The sequence below is a fragment of the Meriones unguiculatus genome, chromosome 16 (assembly GCF_030254825.1).
Source record: "Meriones unguiculatus strain TT.TT164.6M chromosome 16, Bangor_MerUng_6.1, whole genome shotgun sequence".
Taxonomy (NCBI): domain Eukaryota; kingdom Metazoa; phylum Chordata; class Mammalia; order Rodentia; family Muridae; genus Meriones; species Meriones unguiculatus.
This window is the reverse complement of record NC_083363.1, coordinates 9,091,835-9,112,555: the sequence shown is the minus strand read 5'-3', so window position 1 is coordinate 9,112,555 and position 20,721 is coordinate 9,091,835. Positions and strand designations below refer to the sequence as shown.

The 20,721-nt window shown below is 52.7% G+C and overlaps 1 protein-coding gene and 1 long non-coding RNA gene across 7 annotated transcripts in view; one reads left to right on the top strand and one right to left on the bottom strand.

The window, feature by feature from the left end:
• Col18a1 (collagen type XVIII alpha 1 chain) overlaps positions 1-20,721 on the bottom strand; it is a 99,041-nt gene that overhangs the window by 45,430 nt on the left and 32,890 nt on the right. For 3 of the 6 annotated variants that reach the window (XM_021630943.2, XM_021630944.2, XM_060369303.1), the window contains exon 1: positions 8,676-10,152. The exons of 1 other annotated variant lie outside the window; for it this stretch is intronic. In XM_021630943.2, coding sequence (XP_021486618.1) covers positions 8,676-10,152 — 1,477 coding nt within the window. Of the gene's footprint in view, positions 1-8,675; positions 10,153-20,721 lie in introns of those variants that run through there. 2 more of the 6 variants (XM_021630945.2, XM_021630946.2) reach the window with 1 other exon arrangement.
• On the top strand, positions 9,126-19,385 carry LOC132648340 (uncharacterized). The gene is made up of 3 exons (XR_009586711.1): positions 9,126-9,266; positions 9,694-10,388; positions 17,992-19,385. It is a non-coding gene; the product is annotated as an uncharacterized LOC132648340 (long non-coding RNA).

Genomic DNA, 20,721 nt, shown 5'->3' with positions numbered 1-20,721 from the left:
GATGGGGCACCTCTTTAATCCCAGCACTTGAGAGGCAGAGGCAAGAGGATCTCTGTGAGTTCAAGACCAGCCTGGTCTACAAAGCGAGTCCCAGGACAATCAGGGCTACACAGAGAAACCCTGCCTTGTGGAAAACAAAACAGACAACAAACAAAAAGTTGTCAAGGGATCAACAATAAACAGGAGTGGAAGCAAAGCTACAAGGGAACATAACCAGACTGAAGATCAGGAAAGACTCCCAGACAGTAGCATGCACAGAGCATGGCCAGCCACAGTGGCATCCAAGCTCCTCTATGCTGTATATGCAGCATTTCCAAGACAGACACAGTCAGTCCACTGAAAAACCTCAACAGATATAAATATATTCTCCAGCCACTTTGGGATCAAGTTAGACATCAAAACAAAACATTTAAATATTTAAAAACCTGTAGAAATTAAACTTCACAGTCCTAAACAACTGGTGAATATAAGAGTCAAGAGAGAGATGATAAAATACTTAGAAACAATAACAGAGTATTGTCCATAAAAACTGGTGGGACAATTGAAAAAAAAAAACCCTCTGGAAGGGAAAATGTACAGCTATAAACACTTTATTAATGGACAAGTAGCCTCAGATAAACAACCCACCTTACATATAGGATTAGGGAAAAGAAAAAAATCCTATTCCAAAGCAAACAGAAGGAGAAAAATAAGAAAGAATGAAACAAAAAAATCAACAAGCAACTAACGGGTAAACATCTGGGGAAAATCAATGAAACCAAAGTCAATTCTTTGGAAAAATCAACATAACTGATGGACCTTGTAAAGGGAACGGGAAAAATAAATGAGAGAGACTCATGACTAAGGTCAGAGGGAAATGGGGCCATCACTAACTACAGGAATGGAATGAGCTGTGAGACAGCATGATGAAACCAAAATGAAAGGGCAAATTTCCAGATATACGAAAGCTACCAGAGTGGGCCACGAAGAAACTGAACTGTTTGGACAGACCCACAGCTAGAGAGGGATCTTTAGAATAAAAAAGAAATCCTTCAACAAAAGCCCTGGGCCCAGAGGTACACGTTCTGTCTCATTCTATGAAGCCAGTGTCACCGTATCAACAAAATACCAACAAATCCTTTCAGCATAATGAAATAACTGTGCACACTGGTTAGGTGAGTCTGTTCCTAGGATTTGGGGACAGTCCACATATGAAATCCATCAGGGTGATTAGGCTGCTTGCTGAAATGTGGAAATAAGCAATCATCCCAGCTGACGCAGGACGAGCACTGGACGAGCTGCAACACTGGGGCATGATGAAAACACAATGAGCGAGGGGCAGAGGCAAGCGATCTCAGCATCACGCCGGCCACATGTGACGAGCCCACGCAAACACCATGTCCAGGCCGGGCGGTGTAGCTCAGTTACTGGAGCATTTGCCTGGCACTCACAGGGCTTTGGGTTCAATTCCCAAGTGGACATGGTACTGCACACCCATAATTGCAGGACTCCTGAGGTGAGCACAAGGGAACAGAAGCTCAAAATCATCCTTGGCTACATGGCAAATTTGAGGCCAGCCTGGGCTACATGGGACCCTGACTCAAAAACAGAAAACAATGCCCTGTGCCCTAGTGCAGATGAAAGCCTTGTCTGTAGGAAGGAGGAGCAAGGCAAACTGACTTCTATTTAAGTATGTGCTTGTGTATGTATGTGTGTGTGAGAGAGAGAGACAGAGATAGAGAGAGGAGGAGGAGGAAGGAAGAAGCAGAAGCAACAGACAAGATTAAAACCCAGTGGACAATGAATCCATGATTGGCAGGAACACATCCTGACCAGGGCGGCTTAGATGTGAACATCCTTGGCCCTCTATTTAATCTTTGTTCTCACATCAGGACCCAAAGAGAGACCTGCTGGATCTCTTCCTCTCTCATCCTACTAAGGCCATTGAATACACCTTTACATGCTTTTCACTTCTAATTTGGCTCTTTTAATTGGCTTATTGAGGATGGATGGCCAGACTGTGACTGGGGCACAAATTGTGACCCCCCCAAGTTTGATAACAGGACAAGCAAATTAACTCAGCCAACCAGCAGGACACACCTCCAATAACACTCCAAAATCACTGTGGTCACCCACAGCAACGCGCAGTCTGAAAAGGAAACTTGAGTGCAATTCCACACAGAGTAACACGGAAAAGAATTTTCTGTAAAACGTGGAAAAGCCATCCTGAAGTTCATGCCGAATCTCAAGGAAGCCAAAGCAATCTTGACAAAGAGTAATGTTGGTGGACTCACAATTTCTGGTTTCAAAGCGTCCTCCAAAGCTACCGTCACCAACACTGAGTCTCTGGCATAAGGGCAGATACGTGAACCCAGCGTGGTGTTGTGTGTCTGTAGTATTTTGTACGATCTTGCACTGAGGATGCCCAAGCAAGACTTCCTAAGCTACATAAGACCCTGTCTCGAACAAAAAGACAAACCCGTGAGACGGAATACGGTATCCAGAGATAAACTATCACATCACATATCGAACCAAATGATTATTTCCTCCAAAGCCACAGGCTTTAATGTTGGCAGGTCCTCACACTGGGTATATACACAAGCTCACATGTGTGGATGTAAGCACACCCACACACAGGTACACAAACATGTCTGCATACACACACACACACACACACACACACACACACACACACACACACGGATTGAAAGCTACTCCTGAGCACAAATCCCATGCCCCGTCCACCATCATGGCCTCGCCCACCTTGTCACCCCCACAGCATTCCTGGCTGTATAGCCTACCCAAGCTGCAGCTCACAGGCACCAGCTTGGAGCCTCCAAACTGAATAAAAAGGAAAAGGCAACCTGAGCTCTGTTTCCTGACTGTGGGTGCAACGCCTGCTTGCCTCTCACTCCTGCTGCCATGCCTCCCCTGCCACGACGGACTGTGACCCTTCAAACTGTGAGCCTAAATACACCCTTCCTCCCATGAGTTGCTTCCCCCAGGTATTTTGTGACAGCCACACGAGAGGTAACAAGCATAACACTTTGACATCCAGAACACAGGAGAACACTTCAGACTTGACAGCAGAACAAACGGACTCAGAACTGAGCCGAGCACCTGACAGACAGGAAGGAGGGATTGGGGAGTTGGTCACATTTAGCAGAGATGGAGTTCTAGCGTGGGGACATGGGAGCTCTGGAGGTAGATGGCAGACAGTGATAGCACTGACCTGTACATGTTGCAGTGGTCATGGGAGCATGCTTTATGTTGAGTGTATTTTATCATCATAAAACTATGTGAAAGCCCATGGGGAGTTAGAGAGACGGCTCAGTGGTTACAAGCACTGTCTGCCTCACAACCTTCTAGACTGTGATCTGATGCCCTCTTCTGGCAAGCAGGTGTACATGCAGATAGAGCACTGGTACACATAAAATAAATTAAAAAAAAATCTTTAATACGTGTGTGTGTGTGTGTGTGTGTGTGTGTGTGTAAGCAAGCAGTGATTTCCTGAAGGCAGAAGGATAAAAGGGTCATCTGCCAATGGGAAGGATGGCATCAAGGAGCCAGTCTTTGGGCTCCTTTGGAGGCTCTGCTGGTCCCTGAGGTGTCAAATATCTTCTCCCAGAGCCAAAAAGAACAGAATCAAAACACATCCTGTCCCCACCTGCCTGAGCTGCTGCAGCAGGACCAGGCCCACTTGCTGGATCCCACCTCAGCTGCCCCCATACGGAAGCAGGTGTTGTGGTTAGAACGTGCCACGTCCCCACAGGCTCCCATGTTAAAGGCATGGTCCCCACATGGTACAGCTACTGGGAGGTGAAGGGGCTCAGTCCTTTGGTGGGCTAATCCAGGAATGGGCTGTTAGAGGCGGAGCCTGATAGGAAGAAGGTTTGCTGAGGGCCTATCTCTGAAGGCTGCCTTGTCCATGGCCCCTTGCCCTTGGTACTGGGGTGAGCAGTTTTGCTCTGCCATGCTTTCGACTGCATCTCACGATAGGCCATAAGCAATGGAGCCAGATACCCAGAGGCCATGAGCCAAAACAACTCTTTCCTCCCCTAAGCTGGTTTAACAGGTAATGGGCCACAATGACAAAAAGCTACCACCACAGACAAGCCCACCAGACAATGACACCGACACCCTCAATGCCCTAATCCTTCATTCGAAAAGAAGAGGAAAAGATGGCCCACGGGCTGGGAGGAAGTCTGCCAGCCAAGCAGCGTGGGAGGGAAGGATTTGTCTCCCAAACTGATGCAGAATTCACACAGCTCAATGAAAAAGCAAGCAAGCAGATTTCAAAGCGGGCAGAAGACCTGAGCAGACGTTTCTCAAAGAAGACCCAAGTGGTATTCAGCGCAGACCTGCTCCAGATCACAGGTCACCAGGGACAAACAAAATCTACAGCGGGACACTTTCTCACATCTGTTAGCAAGAGCAACAGGTGGTGAAGAAAAAGGAGGGACCCTGGACAGAGCTGGCAGGAGTGGAATCTAGGTCAGTCACCAGGGGAAACATAGGGAAGCTTCCACCAAGAGGGGGGAAAATGAAAAAAGAAAAGAAACAAAACCACTATGATCAGCAGCATCCGAAGGAACTGAGGCCAGGCTGTGGAAGACACACCCATACCCAGTTTTACTGCGTTGCTACTCACAGCAGCCAAGGCGCAGAACCCATGTGCGTGTTCACGGGCGTGAGAAAGGGAAGGCGCTGTGCACGCAATGCAACACTGAACACAAGGAACGCCTGTCCTGTGCCAACACAGAGGAGCCTGGTGGGCACTGTGCTCAATGCAACAAGCTGGCTGCAGAATGGACGTCAGGCGGCCTCACTCCCAGGTAGATGCTAGCAACCTAAAGACGCAGAACACGTGGGTGGGTTTCTGGCTGGCGGAGGTAGAAAAATGGGGGAAAAAAGGCTCCAGCCTGGCAGTTGGAAGTTCCGCAGACCTGGTGTGCAGCGGCTGACTGCAGATGGCAATCCATACTATCTCAGAGAAGGCTTGTGTGTGCTTCAATGATAGAGAACCTGCCTGGCATGTGTGAGCCTGAGCGCGCGCACATGCACACGCACAGACACACACACACACACACACACACACACACACACATCCACTCAAAGAGACTGGATTGTAAATGTAACTTTGAAAAGTGATGAATAACCAGGTGGTCAGTGTTTCACAGAATATCAGTGTATGAAGTCATTGGACCACACACTTTAAATCCTTGAATATTCATCAGTTTCTGCAGACTCTCTCCACGCTCCTACCCGTCCACGGCTGCAGCTCACCTGAGCCCGAAGCCTAGATCTAACCCTGCAGGTTGGCAGGGTGGTGGATCTGCTGTGTGTGGAAGAAAGGGATGTCTGTGGACGGCTCAGCTGGCACCGTGCACATTAATACTTATCTGCAGGTTGCCAGGAATGAAAGATAAGCAATTCAGGTACTTTTCCATGGAGGGGGTCTTGTCTCCTTGGATCAGAGTTAAACAGAAACCCGAGTTAACTGAAGCGTCCTAAAGAACAGCAGCACTTTTGAAGTCTCCTGCTTGATTAAGGAGCCAGATATAAGCCAAGGTGAGAATAGCTGAGAGCCCCCGAGGTCATCAATGTGGGGAGCATCTATGGACCACCAGAGCGATGAACATAGCAGAGCCCCCGACCCCGACCCCCCCAGCACCCTCCTCACTGCTTTTCAAATGCTCCATGACCTGCCTGCATGGTCCCCAAGGTTCAGCGTTTCAATTACGGTGTAAGTGACCCTTAGCTGCACTGACTATGACGGCAAGCCTGCAGCAGATGCCGGATTCGGACTCCCCAGACCTTGCTTTCTCCCCCAAATGCCTTCAGGTACCCTGGGAAATTGTGCCCACCTCTGTTGTCATTCACAGGGTAGGCAAGGCTTTGAGACACAGAAGGGTGAGAGGAAGGCCAAGTGCCCGGGTCTATGCGGCCCCTTGACCCAAGCTCTGTGTCATTCCCAGACCCCACTGAGATAGCTGAAGGCAGCAGCGGCCCTACTCATGGGCAGCTAGAAGAGGTCGGTACCAGTGGGAGCCCACGTGAGGACCCTTGGTGTAGTACCTCTGCACATTCCTCGCTCTCACGGCCCCCACCCACATACTGAAGGAGCAAGCCCATAGACACAGCAACCTTCCCAGGGCCCCAGCCGCATGCTGACCAGCAGATCTAGCCATGTCAGGGAGCTCCCATGGGTGACCCTTTGTGCCCAGCTATCACCTCACATACCAACTGAATGATGTAATGTTTCCCCTTGACACCTTGGCTGGCACCAGTCACTCACCTCATGGTCTCCCGCAGGGGTCAGAAGAAAAGACAGGGGCGAGGAGCTACGAGCTTTGCTTAGACAAATGAGCACAAAGGCCTCAGGGTGCTAGGCAAGGCCAGGTGTGCAAGGTGAGGTGTCTAGATGTATAGGGCCAGGACTGTGGCACCAGGTACATATAGGTATTCAGGTATTTTTCCAGAGAAGCGTCTTGTCTCTTCAGATCAAAGTTAAACAGAAACTCAAGCTAGCTGAAGACAGCTGTGTAAGTCCAGGTAGGCAGCGTGCTGAACCAGGAGTGCAGGCCAGGTGTGCAAGGCCAGGGTAACTGCAGGACTCAAGTCAGACCACAACCCACTGACCCGGGTGAAAGGATTGGGGCAGGGCCCACCTATGATAGTCTGGGGCTAAGGATAGGATTGGGACTAAGATCCAAACCCATCATCTCCCACTCCAAAACTCACAGCTGCCACTAAGCCGTTAGGCAACACTGTGGGGCAAGGGTCAGTCCCTCCTCCTCATCTTCTCTGGTCCCACCAGCAACTCCACCTGCCCTACTCCACACTGACGTCAGAGGAATCGGCCTGCCACAGGTGCCCAACAGGAGTGGGGCTCACCTTGAATGGATGAGCCTCAGGAAGGGAGGCTGAGAGGCCTTGGGCTCCTAGGAGCCCTCCCCCAACAACCTCGACTGGGGAAGGGCTTTAGCTCAATTGTCTGCCACCGAGACAATCACTAATGAACCAGTCCCCCCAGGACCTTGCTGGGGATACAGCCCAATGTGTCCAGATGTTCAGCCATTGGTTTAGCAGGCAGCCACGGTTAAAGACATTAGTATCCCACAAAGCTCCATTGTAAAGACCACGTGTGCCAGCCCTGGCCCGGTATCCACATGGCTGAGCCATCACTCAAAGGGGGCGTGGCCTTCCTTCCAGCTCCTGGTGCTTTCATAGCCTCTGGATGCCCCTTAGACAGACACATGGCCGGGCCCTCCTAACCGTGGATAGCAGTCCACATAATTCCCCCATCATCCTGCATGGCCCAAACAGAGGTTGTGGTATGTTGTCCTCCCGTCAAGATACATCCCTGTGGAGTTGACCCTGCAAGGCGGGCTCTGCCAGCTGTGGCCAGGTGCCGTTTCCACCGGGAGGCAGCCAGAGCCACTCCACATTCAGCTATTTCAAAGATGGAATGTGTGTGGGACTTGTTTTGACACCAGCTGTGTCAAATCTGAGCCTATAGGCCCCGGGGTGGCCCCACCTTCTCAGGCCCAGCTGTGGCCCCTAATGCAGCCATGAACATTCCCTGGGCTTCTCCACAGCCCAGGACTTCCTGGACCAGGCCCATACATCCAACTCCTCTGCTTGTAGCCTGTCCCTTCCCCTCCTCTGTGTACCTCTTCTCAGCCAGAGACCTGTTCGTCCTCTGGGTAGTCCTCCTGTCCACCTGTGCCTCCATTCCGGCCCCTCATGTCCCTCTTTCCTGGGACTGTGTGTTCTGTATCTTGTGCTTGACCTGTCCTACCTGTAGCCCTTCTCTTGGTATAGTCTAGGCCTGAACAGGCTCTGGGCCTCTGCCGAGCAACTCGCCAGGAGCCATCCAAGTTCATCCTCCTGGCATCTAACAAGATGATTCCCTGCAGAAGCCCAGGGGAGCCTCATGGCTGCATTACTACAGAACTGTGCTGGAAGCAGATGCCCTTTTGAGTCCAGCATGGCCTCGCAGCTTCAGGGCCCATTGACTAAAGGTCAAGGCCACTACCCTACACGCAGAGGACAGACACCATGTCCTGCAGGCTGTCCAAGCCCTCCTAACACCAAAGTAGCTAAGGAGTCAGGAGCTCAGCTTGAGGGTCACAGACACCCTGGAAGCCACCCTCTTGGAAGCCCCACCCCCATAGCCAGAGGCTATGTTTCCCAGAGCTTTCAGTCCTTGGCTGAGCAGAAACATGTGGTTGTGGGGGGGGGGGGCGGTTATGACCCTCCCTGTGTGGCTGGCACCTTTCAGCCCTTTGGCCAGGCTGGCTAGGGCCACAGGCAATGAATCCGGTAGAAATCAAAGCTCCCTCGATTGTGTCACGTTGCTACCTTGTTTCTCAACCTCCAGGCTGTGACTGAGGAAGCACCTGGTTGACTCCAAACCACCATGAGGACTAAACACACCTCAACACTCAGGGAGCACCTAGGGCAGGTGATGACCTGTCATACCTGCTACCGAAATAGAGCCTGTGGTCATAGCCACGCCCAGACCCCAGCCTCCGCCCTGTACAAAACACCCCAGCACCCCTCCAGTGCCACTACCAGGCTCAGCAAGGCAGGGGTGGGGAATCCTGTGCCAGGCTCTCAATCAGCCCTGGCTGAGCTCTCCTGATCAAAAGCAAAGAAAGGAAAGGGGAGGACGGTAGCCAGTCGGTTACCTGCGGCTGGCCCAATGAACACACAGTACCCGTCCTCCTGAGAGGGGAGAGAGGCACAGATGACAGGCAGCCTGCCCCCGTCTAGGTAGGTCCAGCACGCATCTTCCAGGGCCTCACAGAACTGACGGCAGGGTGGCAGGGCAGGTGGTGGGCCTGGGCCACAGGAGGGGGCCAGCAGCAGACAGAAGAACCAGGCAAGGAAGGGATGGCAGCTTGTATAAAGGAGCCGCCCCCACGCCTGCGCAGCGGCCTCTACCTCCTCGCTGTTTGTGTGCTGTACATGATTAGGCAGCCAGAAGTGTCCGATACCTAGGCGGCCGCAGATGGTCAGAGCGGGCGGCAGGGGCAGGCATCGGCTGGTGGAGGTCAGAGAGCCAGTTCCCAGCAGTGCAGAGTCATTGGAAAGCTCAGGCCCTGGAGGGGTAGCCACGTGGGAAACCCAAGCACCAGGGAACCCGGGCAAAGCCGCTACTTGAGAGATTTGGGCTGAGGGGTCAGAGGAAGGAACAGAGAGGAAACGGTGCACCCTCAGAGAAGCCGTCACCAGAGGACCCGTCACCAAGGGACCCGTCACCAGGGGAAGCAGAGCAGGTATGTGCCTGTGGATGTCAGGATGGACATCAGAGTGTCCGGGCTGCTGGCTGGACCTGGATGTCGTAGGGAGGAGTCCTTCCTCCTCCAGATGCTGGGGCTGCCTGGGGGGGTCCTGGCTCCCCCAGGGAGGAGCCCTGATTCGTGCAGAAGAGAGAACCCGTCTACCTGTGGGTGCCGAGGGTCTTCCCAGAGGTTCCTGGAGGCTGCTCAAGGAGGGAGGTGGCTGGGTGGGTGCAGCCGGCGTGCCAGCCTCGGTTGTCTGAACATCTGGAGAACTTGGAACACCACTGCTTGGCCAGAGAGTGGTCTCACTCTCCTGGGGACCACTGGAGAGCTCAGCAGGAGTGAGGTGGACTGTAGGGACTGAGGCAGCTGAGGCATCTGTGCTGGTGGAGTTCTCAGTAGTGGCATCCTCATCCCACAGCTGGACGAAGCTTCGAATGCCCTCAGCCACATTCAGAATCTTGGCTCCAACGCCGGCAACATTCTCCTCCTTCGTGTCCGGGCTCGCAGCAGAGGCCGACGGCAGGATGGGGATGGCTGGGGTTGCAGGGGTCCCCCTCTGGACGGCTTCCTGATCCTCCGGGGGCAGCTTGGGGTTAGCAGGAGTCATCTGTTGTTCTGTGAGGCCATCCTGGGGGACCAGGTGAGTGGTGGGGTTCTCTGTGGACTGCACAGGTGAACTGATCTGGGGCTGGGAGTCTGGTGTGTCCAAGGAATCCTCGGTCTTGGGGGACCACAGCCACCCCAGAGGATTCAGAGGATTCAGAGGATTCAGGGGATTCAGGGGATTCAGGGAATTCCCATCAGCCCTGGCAGGCACAAGGCAGCAGAAGAGCAGCAGCAGCAGCAGGCAGAGGCGTCTGCTGGGGTCGGGAGCCATCAGGGCAGTGCAAGCCTCCGAGCTGGGGCGGCTCCTGTGGTCCTGGGGGTGGAGCTTGCCAGATCCCCACCCTCCCCCATTCCCATTTCCCAGCCTCACTCCTCCTCCGCCATTTCCCTCTGGCAGAAGGGAAGGAACCCAGCCTGAGAATCAAGGTGACCCACCAACAGGTACCTTCAGAATCCATTTAACTCCTTCCTTCTTGCACCTCCAGGAGCAGCTACAGAGTGCAAAAGGTAGTTAAGAGACATCCAGTGGTGGGATTCCAGCTTGTGCTACTTAGAGCCGCTCTATGCTCAGAGTGTGGGTGTGGGTGTGCGGGCCTGGCCAGGGTCCTTGGGGACACGGAGGCCGCACCCCGGCTCCTACTGCCTCCATTGGAGAACACCCGGAAGTCCTGGCTGCTGGCCACCATTCTGTGTTGAAATGGGGTTTGAATAATGCTCAGCTTGCTGCAGTTCCAATTCTTGTGTTACAACTGTTGCTTCAGAGATGGGGTGGGCGTCCTTTCCTGCCCCCCTTCCCCTTTCTCTACCCCTCCAGTCCCCTTCCCCGCCACCCCCGCTATCAACCTACAGCCCTCCTAGCTGCTCAAACCCTAAAGCCGTCAATTCATTTGGACCCCCAAGAGCCCATTGGTTCTTTCCCGGTGGTAGTAGACACATTAACTCTTTTTCTCGTTTATTCTTAAGTCCTCTCATATATCCTGCCTACAGAGCTCTCTCTCTCTGCCGTGACCTGCTCTGTTGTCATTGGTGCTCCAGACCCTGCAAGTATTTCAAAACTAATTCTTAGGAGCTGCTTCCCTGTAGCCTGAAGGTAAAGGAAACCATATGGGATTCATCCAAGGGATGTGCCATCAACAGCAGGTTCCTGCCTCCTGTCTAATGGAGTCCCGCTACGTATAGAGGGTGTGGCATTGCTTAGTGGCCTGTGGGGGGCACTCTAACTACCCCAAGTCCTTTAAGATGAGGCTGGGGAGCGAGCCTTGTCCACAGCCTAAGTGAAGCCCAGAGGCTAAGAAAAAGCTGGGGACCGAGTTCTCATGCCTTGGGACATCCCCTCAAGGCTATGTCCTGGAAGGAGACAGAGCCAGGGCACTGTAGCTCAGCGTTCGCTTTCACCAGGTCAGTCTACAGCTGTGCGCTTCCCATCCCTTTCCTTCCCACGGCTTTAGGTCAAATCTCACTCTATCAAGAACCAACCAGGAGCTGTAGGTGGCCTGTTAATCCTGCAGCTGTGGGCTGCAGCATGCCCGCCCGGTACCTCTCAGCCTCCATAAGAGCCGCCCTGACCCCATGAGGTCAGGTAGGCTTCTACCCCATTCCCTTCAGAGATGTGGCTGCATGGTCACCCAAACATCCTCCTGAGCTGAGTCTGTATGAACTCCTACCTCAGAGGTTGCCTCAGTGCCTACCTGCCTTACTATGAGCCCTAGGCAACAGCAAGATGTAGGTGGGAAACGGGCCCACTTGCCTGGCCACATGTCTTACCAGCCCCTACAACACTGAGACCTTTTGGATGGCTAGACTTGGGGGATTAGGCTATGGGTCATCATCTGTAAGACCCACAAGGCCTTGGACAGAGAGGTTCAGACTATAGCTGGGTTTTCACATTTCTGAGAGATGCTACGTCTAATCAAAGCCAACATCTACGCAAACAAAACCAAGGAGACAGAACACCCTGCAGTCTCCCACAGTTCTGTGGTCCTACATCCAAGACCTCACAGGGCCAGCTCTCTGCCTCACTCCCATCACCACTGAAATGGGTGAAAAATGTACCCCAGTAGCACCCAAGTGGGGTAAAAACTTTGGGGTGAGGAGCATTGGAATTGTAGTTGTCTTGCTCCCACTTCTCACTTCCACCCAGACCAGGAACCTCTGAACCAGGAAGGGTCGGCATTGATCCAAGAACTTCGCTCCTCCTTAGCCCTGTACCAAGTCCAAGCCAGTGTGGATCCCAGCTATCCTGTGAAAGCCGAAGAGCGGCTCAGGCTTCCTCCAGGCAGCACGCTGAAAGAGTGACCCCAAGAGGGAGGACGTGGTGCCTGGGGCCTGTGCCCTAAGTGAGGATGGAGGGCAGCCTCAGGACCAGGAGGAGCAGGGAGGCAGCAATTATCCCTCAGGGAGGTGGGTCCTTCATAAGGCTGGAGAAACTAGGCCAGCAGAAATAGGTTAGCTACAGAGGACGACAGAGAGACCAGGCAGAGACCCGAGAACGAGAGGCCAAACATCTCAATGACAACAAGTGTCTAACCTAATCCCAGCACTTGGGGAGGCAGAGGCAAGTAGGTCTCTGTGAGGAGGCAGAGGCAAGTGGGTCTCTGTGAGTTCGAGGCCAGCCTGATCTACCAAGCAAGTCCAGGACAGCCAGGGCTACACAGGGAAACCCTGCCTCGAAAAACCACAGAAACTCACTCACTCACACAAACACACATACACACTTTCACGCCTGGCTTTACCACCAGGTTCTACACTAAGCCCCTTCTCCAGCCTCAGCCAGCTGTCCCTCCTGGCCCCACTTTCTCTGAGCTGTCGCCAGAGTTACTGCCACCCCCTCCCCCAAGGCAGAGTGTAGTGGCAAGGCCGCAGTGTGATGAAACAGCCCCCAAAGGCGTGTCCCAGAGTGTCCCCACATCAAAACTCGGGAGTCATCAATCAATGGCTGTCTAAAGGGCAGGGCTGCGTTGCTTGGATCAGAATCCAGCTGCAGACAGCTGGATACCAAGCCCCTCTCCACAAGTGAGGCAGTCCTAAGCACACATCTGTCCCTCTGAGTTCTGCATCTCCAAGTTAATCCCCGTGATGCTTCATTCTGCCTGAGAAATGCCCAGTGAACAGTCCGCTTAAAAATTCCCTAATGTGATTTCATGCCTCAAAATGTGTCTGGAAAATCCCAGGACAGAGGTCCAGAACCCTTCCCCTGCACATGTAAGAAAAGGAGGCTCAGCTCCCTGGCAAGGAGGAGGATGAGGAGAGACCCTAAACTCATGTTCTGTCCTGGTCCTCTGCCCCATCCTGATGGTTATTCCTGCCACTTGCCTGGCAGGCTGGCCCTGCAACCCAGGGACTCCACTTGAAATTCCAGGACAAAACCAGGATCCAGAGATAAAGGCAATGGAATGGCAAGAGCTGCTACTTCGAGGACAGAGAGGAGGAGAGCAAAGGCCCTGCGACCCTGAGTGCCCACACCTGACCCAGGACTCACTCATGCTTTGCACTCCCCCACCTAGCTGCTCACTTCAGAACATCACAAATCCAGCATTCTCTTGGGAGCACTGTGGATGGAGTCACAGCTCAGGCTCTAAGCTTTGGCTCCCACCAGGAATCTTGCACTACACATGCAAACACACGCTCATGGATACACATTGCCACACAGGTGTGTACTCACACATATGTATATGCCCACTCAGTCCACTCTAACACACACGCTCATGCTCACACATACACACGTGCTCTCAGAAGCATCACAGATCAGGGTTTTGGATGCCGTGTATCACACTTTGGGGCGGGAGAACAGAAGCCGAGGAGCCAGGAACAGCACCAACCCATTTCCCTGCCACTGCCAGGTCAAAGGTGACCTCAGACCCTTTGGTGACAGAGAGCATGGTGCCAGGCAGTACCTGTGGGGAAGCTTGGAGACTGCTTGGCCCTGAGGATTCCAGCTACAATGCTGGGGAGAGAACCGAAGCTAAAGAGAAAGAGATCCCTACATCCAAGGAAAGGTAGAGAGGGGTCACCGTCTGAGCCTTAGAACAGGAATTGGTCAGAAACAGGGATGGACACACAGCAGCCCCCCAGGAACAGCAATGCCACAGAAGCAGGCCTCCACCAGACTTCAGACTCTGAGCCCTCTGCCTTCAGCTTCCCCTCTCTCTGGCAGCTGTGAGCACTGTCTACCTAGGAGCCAGTGTCCACTGGAAACCTGGGATTCCTGCCTAAGGCCTTCTTGGGCTGCAACTGAGCCTGACCTTGAGCTGGCTCTCCTGCTCTGTTGCCCAGGTCACCTTGTGAGGAAACATGTCACATCTGTCCCAAGGCACCAGTGCCTGCCCTGTTGGGAGCAGCCCTTGTAGTCTATCAAGTCTGACCCTCCGGAAGCCATGGCTGCGGCTCCTGCTTGGCAGAGCTCCCACAGTGTGGAACCTCGAAATCAAGCCATTCCACGGGGCCTGTGTGCAACACACTGGTTTGTCCATTCCGCCTGTGAGTTGGCTGAGGGCCCATATGGCCTCAAGGACTGATGCAAGCTGCCCCATACAATGGCAGACGGTTACTACAGATCCTCTCTTGGCCCTTGGTGACTATAGTCACACGTGGCTCCTCCTGCCCACGGTGGTCAGCAGGGCTCTAGAAGTCAATGTGGGCAGTGGCAAAGCACTGGGGACCAGTCACCTCCAGTGAACCCAGAAGCACCTGGGAGAGCAAATGAGTTTATCTCAGCTTCAGAATCAAGGTACCAAGACACGAGCCGTCCCTCACCCCGGCCCGCCAAGGTCCTTGGGTGTGCCGAGGCAAGTTCTTGCCATGCAAGAAGCCACTCCCTCTGCACCAGTCAGTCAGTCCCAGCTCAGAATAACAGGGACACAGGGATTCCTGAGAACTGGAGAGTTAACAAATTGGGAGCCTAAAGGTACCATTTCAGCTGTGTTTCAATCTGGCAAACTCCTCTGACTCCGAGGAACCCAGATTGTCCCTGCTACCCTGCTACTTCCTGTTTGCGGATGCCCCTGCCCTCCTCGTGGGCCCTTAGGGCATCCCTGGGGCTCAGCCAAGCACACCGCTACACCCCCAGAAGACACTAAATCTTCTGCAGACCACGACCTCCTCCCTTCACCGTGGGGACAGGGGGCAAGCACCCCTCTGAAAGCGTCATTAAGCTCTAGATGTAGGTTCCTCCCAGCACTCAGTTCCTCCCAAAGGTTCCACCCCATCGCTTCAGCAGGAAGACACACCCCTGCCCCAAGCAAGGGTTTGTTCTGTCTTGTTGGCCCGCCTGGTCTGGTTTGGATTCCTGAATAATGCAGTCTTCTATTTTCATTAAAAACGCCGAGACACCCACCAGTGAGCAGGAACCAGCACTTAGCGGTGGAAGCTGTTTAGAGGGATGAGGCTGTGAGCCTCAGGATGGCTCTGGAGACAGCTGGGAGCTCAGGGGTTGGAAGCACTTCTGTCATTCCCAGGAGTCACATCCTGCGTGAAGGCTACTCCTAGTCTTAGCCTGTGGCATCTCCAAAGTTCCTACATCCTCAGGGGCCTCTAAGGGCTAGCCACTGCCTGTCCCAAAGCTGAATAGGAATGAGCAGGGATGGAGGAGCCACGGCCTGTATTCCACATGGTTCTCCCCCATGTCCACTGACTGTGGCCAGTGTGCTCTAGACCACTCTGGTAAGATCTGGGTCTACTGTAGACTCCTTCCTTTGAGGTGGGGTCCCCGAGAAGACCAGTCAGCACTGGAACAGTGTCCTAATCCCACTCAGTGACCCAGCCAGAAGACCCTGGCAAGTGCTCCCAAGCCTCTGAGGGACAGAGGGAGGCTGGACATCTGTCATCATCCTGGTATCCATCATCCCATCAAGAGACAGTCCACCCAGGAAGTGTTCAAACACTGTTTCACCACTGTCCCGTGTGCCAGGAGCAGCCCTCATCATCTGGGCACAGCTCTAAACCCTCTGAGGGGCATTGCCCTCACAGCAAAATTTTCAAATGCATGGATAAGGGATGAAAGCCCTGGTGACACCCCTTCAAGGCTCCTCAGCTCAGGAAGAGCGTGCAGACAGGCTGGATAAGCTCCGCCTAGGTTCCAAACCGGTGGCCTAGGCTCCAAACCAGTCGGGCGGTGCCTTCTCCAGCGGTTGTTAGAGTCACGTGGAACTTTCCTGGAGAGTGAGAAGAGGTAGCTAGGCAGTATAAAGCCAGGTGTCCAGAGCCCCACATCAAGGCCCCAGGCTCTTCCCCTCCCTGGTAGTGCTCAGTCACCTGGGCAAGCCCCATGGCCAAGCACGCAACCCAGCCTCTAAGGCAAAGGGGGCACGTTGCCACGTTCCCATCTAATTGTTAGCCACCGGTCTACAGAACGCTGCTTCTCTCTCCACTTGGCCCAGTAACCATTCTCTCCCTAGGGAGGAGGCCAAGTCAAGGACACCAGCGTCAAGGCTCAGGCTCTGGAGTCTCCACTGGCCGGCAGAGCACGGGAGCCCTTAGGTGGAAAGAACCATGTGGCCTCAATCCAGCTTCTTCCACTAGTGGTCACAGACCAACGACAAGCTTTCGGCTCCTCATTAAAGGCCAAGCTGTGTCCTGTCCCCTACCCCACAGGCTGGGGGTATCTAGGAACACACAGGAGGGCTGTGTCTAACGGCGGCATCACAGGCAGCCAGGAAAATCATATACGATAGAAGCAAAAATGGGTCGGTGAGTCGGGGGAATCTACCAGGCTTCCAGGGGTGCCTAGCCCTTTAGGCGCTCCTCCCACCGCAAGGACACACGGTCATCTGTCCAGAGATCTTAGCAGAAGTCTGAGTAAGGTCAAACAGAGGGAACGGTCAGGTGTGCTAAGAGCTTCACACTTCACAAGATGCGTGGGTATCCACAGACGCCTGTGTCTACCAAGCCAAGGTGAGGAAGGAGGCTCCGAGTCACCGTCACCATCACATGCCACCATGCAGCCATTCTAGGAGGCCAAAAAGTAGACGGCTTAGTGATTAAGAGCACATAGGACATGTTCTTCGGGAAGACCCAAGTTCCATTCACAGCGCTGACGTGGGGCAGCTCAGGACTATCTGTAACTTCCATCCCAGTGAATCCGATGCCCTCTTCTGGCCTCCACAGGCAGTGCACTTGTGTACACAAACACACAGACACAGGTATACATAAACACTCACAGGCACACACATGCACGCACACACTTGTCAGGATTATGGGGACATGTGAATATGTTCTCATTGTTACATGACAGACAGGTGTCCCAAGCTTCTCAGGTGTGAAAAGAACATTGGGTCTTCAGGAGAATGTTTAGAGGACACAGGCAGGAGCCCTAGGGTGCAACTAATCACAAGAATATGAGCCTGCAAGTGGACACCTGTGGCTGTGTGGAGACACAGTCCCAGGCACGGACATGCGGACACATTGGACCGTGTATAAATGGCAGTGTACACATGTGGCTCCGTGTGCATGGACGACAAGTAAATGACAGTGTGCAGAGAGATACACATGGTTCAGTGTGCAGATTCCACGTGGATGGCTGTGTGCAGAGAGACAGCGTGGGGTTCCGTGTGCAAGGACTACATGCATATATGTATGGATGTGTTGGTGTATGTGTGTGGTATATTTACATGGGATTCACAGATGATTACTATGTACTGATATTCATGTACATGGATATGTGCGGATGTGTATGAGGGGGAAAGAGGGAGCCTGTAAGAAACCAGCTCAAGTTTTCCATGGGTCCAAAGGAGTGCAGTAACTTTTTATTGGGGAAACAGAGGTTTCTTTCTCTTCTCCCTGGGACACTCCTTCCAAATGTCTTCACCTCAGGAACTCAAGATGACTCAGCAGAGGCGGGAAGCCATGCACCATCCCCTGTGGCCTCAAGAGGGTCTTCCTACAGAGCCTTCAAACCCAACCAGGCCTCCAGGAGAAGCCAAGGGAGGCATTGTCTCCTGTTAAACTCAAGGCAGGGAGAGCAGGGGCGGACCCTCCCCAGGGAACTTACTTCTCAGAGTTGACACTTAATGTTCACTTACACAAAATTGATCCGCATGTGCTCTGATGACTATAGACTCTAGAACCATCCACATCTGCCCCAAATGGGGAACTTTCTTTATTTTTATTTTCACAGCCTTCAAGAACCACGACTGTTTGGCTATTCTGGATCCCATGAGGCTCGACACAGCTGGAGTTCTGCTGGTCTGTAAGCAGCTGGGCTGGACCACTGGCAACTTTTCAGAACTTCTTTAAATTGTTCCAGTGTCCTTTGATGGCTTTAAAACACACTTTACACGTCTTTTGCTAACTTTGCTCCTTGATACTTTATGAATTTGGGGCGCTATTATAAGTTGGCTTTTTCTCTTGACATTTTTTCCCCCTGTGGATTTTCTGTTGCCAGTTTGTAGACACACACTGGCTCTGGGATACTGAGCTTGTGTCCTGCGATCTAGCAGAACTCATTAGCTCTGACTGTTTTCTAGTGGGTTCCTTGAGCTTTTTTTTTTTTTTTTTTTTTTTTTTTTTTTTTTTTTTTAAATAATTGAAGGCCTGGCATCTACAAAAAGAGATAGTTTCATTTCTTGGTTCACAGTGCAGAGGTCTTTTATGTTCTTTTCCTTGCCTAACTGGCCTTCTGGTTTAGTGGTGAATGAAAGGAATGAAAAAGACATTCTTGCCTTGTTCCTGACCTCATGGGAGTATCCAGCCATTCATAAATATCATTTTCTAAGTTGAGGAAGTTCTTTCCAGAGGGGTATGGATTTGTATCTGGGGTACACAAAGAACTCCCAGCACAAGAGTAGTAAGCAATTCTATTACCAGAGATGGAGAAATCCAAATAAACGCCACTGCAATGGAGATAAATTCCTAGTGAAGTCAAAGAGGCCTGAATCCTCAGCCACTGAAAGCCTGAGTACGAATCACAAGTCCCTGTTTCTCACCCAGCGAGGCTGCCAGCATCACAAGGCAGATAGATGGCAGAGAGCTGGGAAGATGGCTCAATGCAAGACAGCAAACCAAGACTCATCCACTACCGACCAGCGTAAATGTGGTCCATCAGTGACATACTCTACAGCCACAAAAAGGGATGGAGCGCTGGCATGTGCTGTGCTGGGGATGAAAGACAATTTAGACTCCCCAGAGACATCCTGCTGAGTGAAAGGAGCCCACACGATATGACTCATTTGCACGGAACACCCAAAATTGGCAATCCTGTAGCAGAAAGCCAAAAAAACAGTGTGCAGGGCAGGGGAGGGCTTGGGGAATGGGCTGGAAGCCAAGCAGTTTAAGGAGATGTTCTGAAGTTGACGGTATTATCTTGGAATTCACCAAAAGCAATGAATTATATCTGTAAATGAGTGGGTTGCAGGCTTGTGAATTATGTCAATAAATCTGTAAAAGGAAAAGAAAGAAAACACCCACATCACATTTCCAAACCCCAAGATCCTCAATCTGTATGTATTTGATCTTTAACAAGGTAGAATTTTTTTTTTTTTTCAAGGATCTCATAAAATGTTTCTTTTGGAACTTCTTGGTCTCGTTTTCTGAGGCAGTTATTCATAATTTCCTTAAATTATAATTTCCTCAGCGATACAGGCAAGCAGGCTTTCCAAGCTCACCAGGGGACTTTTCAGGAACCAGACTGCTGCCTACGGCCTCTGCCGCTCCCCACCCCGCCTCATCCTGAAGGAACAGCCTGGGCTCCCAGCACTGAGAGCTCGCTGCAGACATAGCTGCTGTGATCAGATCCGCCCAACTAGTGCCTGTGTCCTCCCTCCCACCACCATGTAGTCCCCCTACCACGACAGCAGAGGGGACAGCTTGCCCCTGTGCCCTTTTACTCCTCCCACCACAGGGAAACATTATCCTTCCTCCTGCAGCAAGCACACTCCGCCTGCTCTTGGGAAGGTCTCTCATGGGCCTTTCCTACTCTGGAAGAGCTCACTTGCAAGACACAGAAAGGTGGCTGTGGGTGACCATCAGGACCAGCACACGGGACTCAGGGCGACCCCAGTTAAGAATGTTCTCGGCAGAGGGACAGCGGTCCCTGTGCGGTGGTGGTGTGGTCTCCCTGATGCAGGGTCCAGGGACCTGTTGGCCAGGGGTATCCGACCACCCTGGGAGGGGAGCACAAAACCTCATAGACAGGGACGACATTCCCTTCCTAGGAGCCTTGGGGCTAAGTGATGCCAGGGCCTCCACGAGATGCACTGTTATATACATAGCAAGTCTACTGTCCCTGCTGCCTGCAGTTAACCGTCCCTCTCCGAGACTGCATGCAGAGTGCCTGAGCTTTCAAGCCGAGACTCTTGACCCAGGAAATTAATCCTTGACTGGACAGTCACCTCATCCTTCACATGGGAGGGAACACGACTCACATGTACTGGCTGTAGGTGCAGCACCATGCTTGCCTCCAGGACCCGTGAGTGCCTAGGCGAACACACAGGACAGAGCAGAGGCCAGCGCCCTGAGGCCTCCTGCCCAGGATGGGGGTCCTCAGTGGTCATGGGCCACAGATGGTAAATAGCACCTGTGCCTCCTGGATGCCCCTGGGAGAGCTAAGTGGCCTCTGCCAGTGAATGTCCCACTTGGCCTTTAAGGGTTTAAGAGTTGTTTATTAACTGGATCTGTTCATGGAAGGCTGGACAGCCTATCCACACCACTAGGTTCCCAAGGGTGGGGAGACGAGGGTTTGTTATAACTGGGTTAGTGGGGCCTCCGTGGGGCCACGGGGTCAGGCACACCTTGAAGCCAGGACCCACACCACATTACACACATTCTCTTGAAAACCTGTTAACATCTTTGTGACCCTACAACCATGGCCTGGGCCTGCTTGGGCTGCTCAAAGGGTTGACTGGCTGCT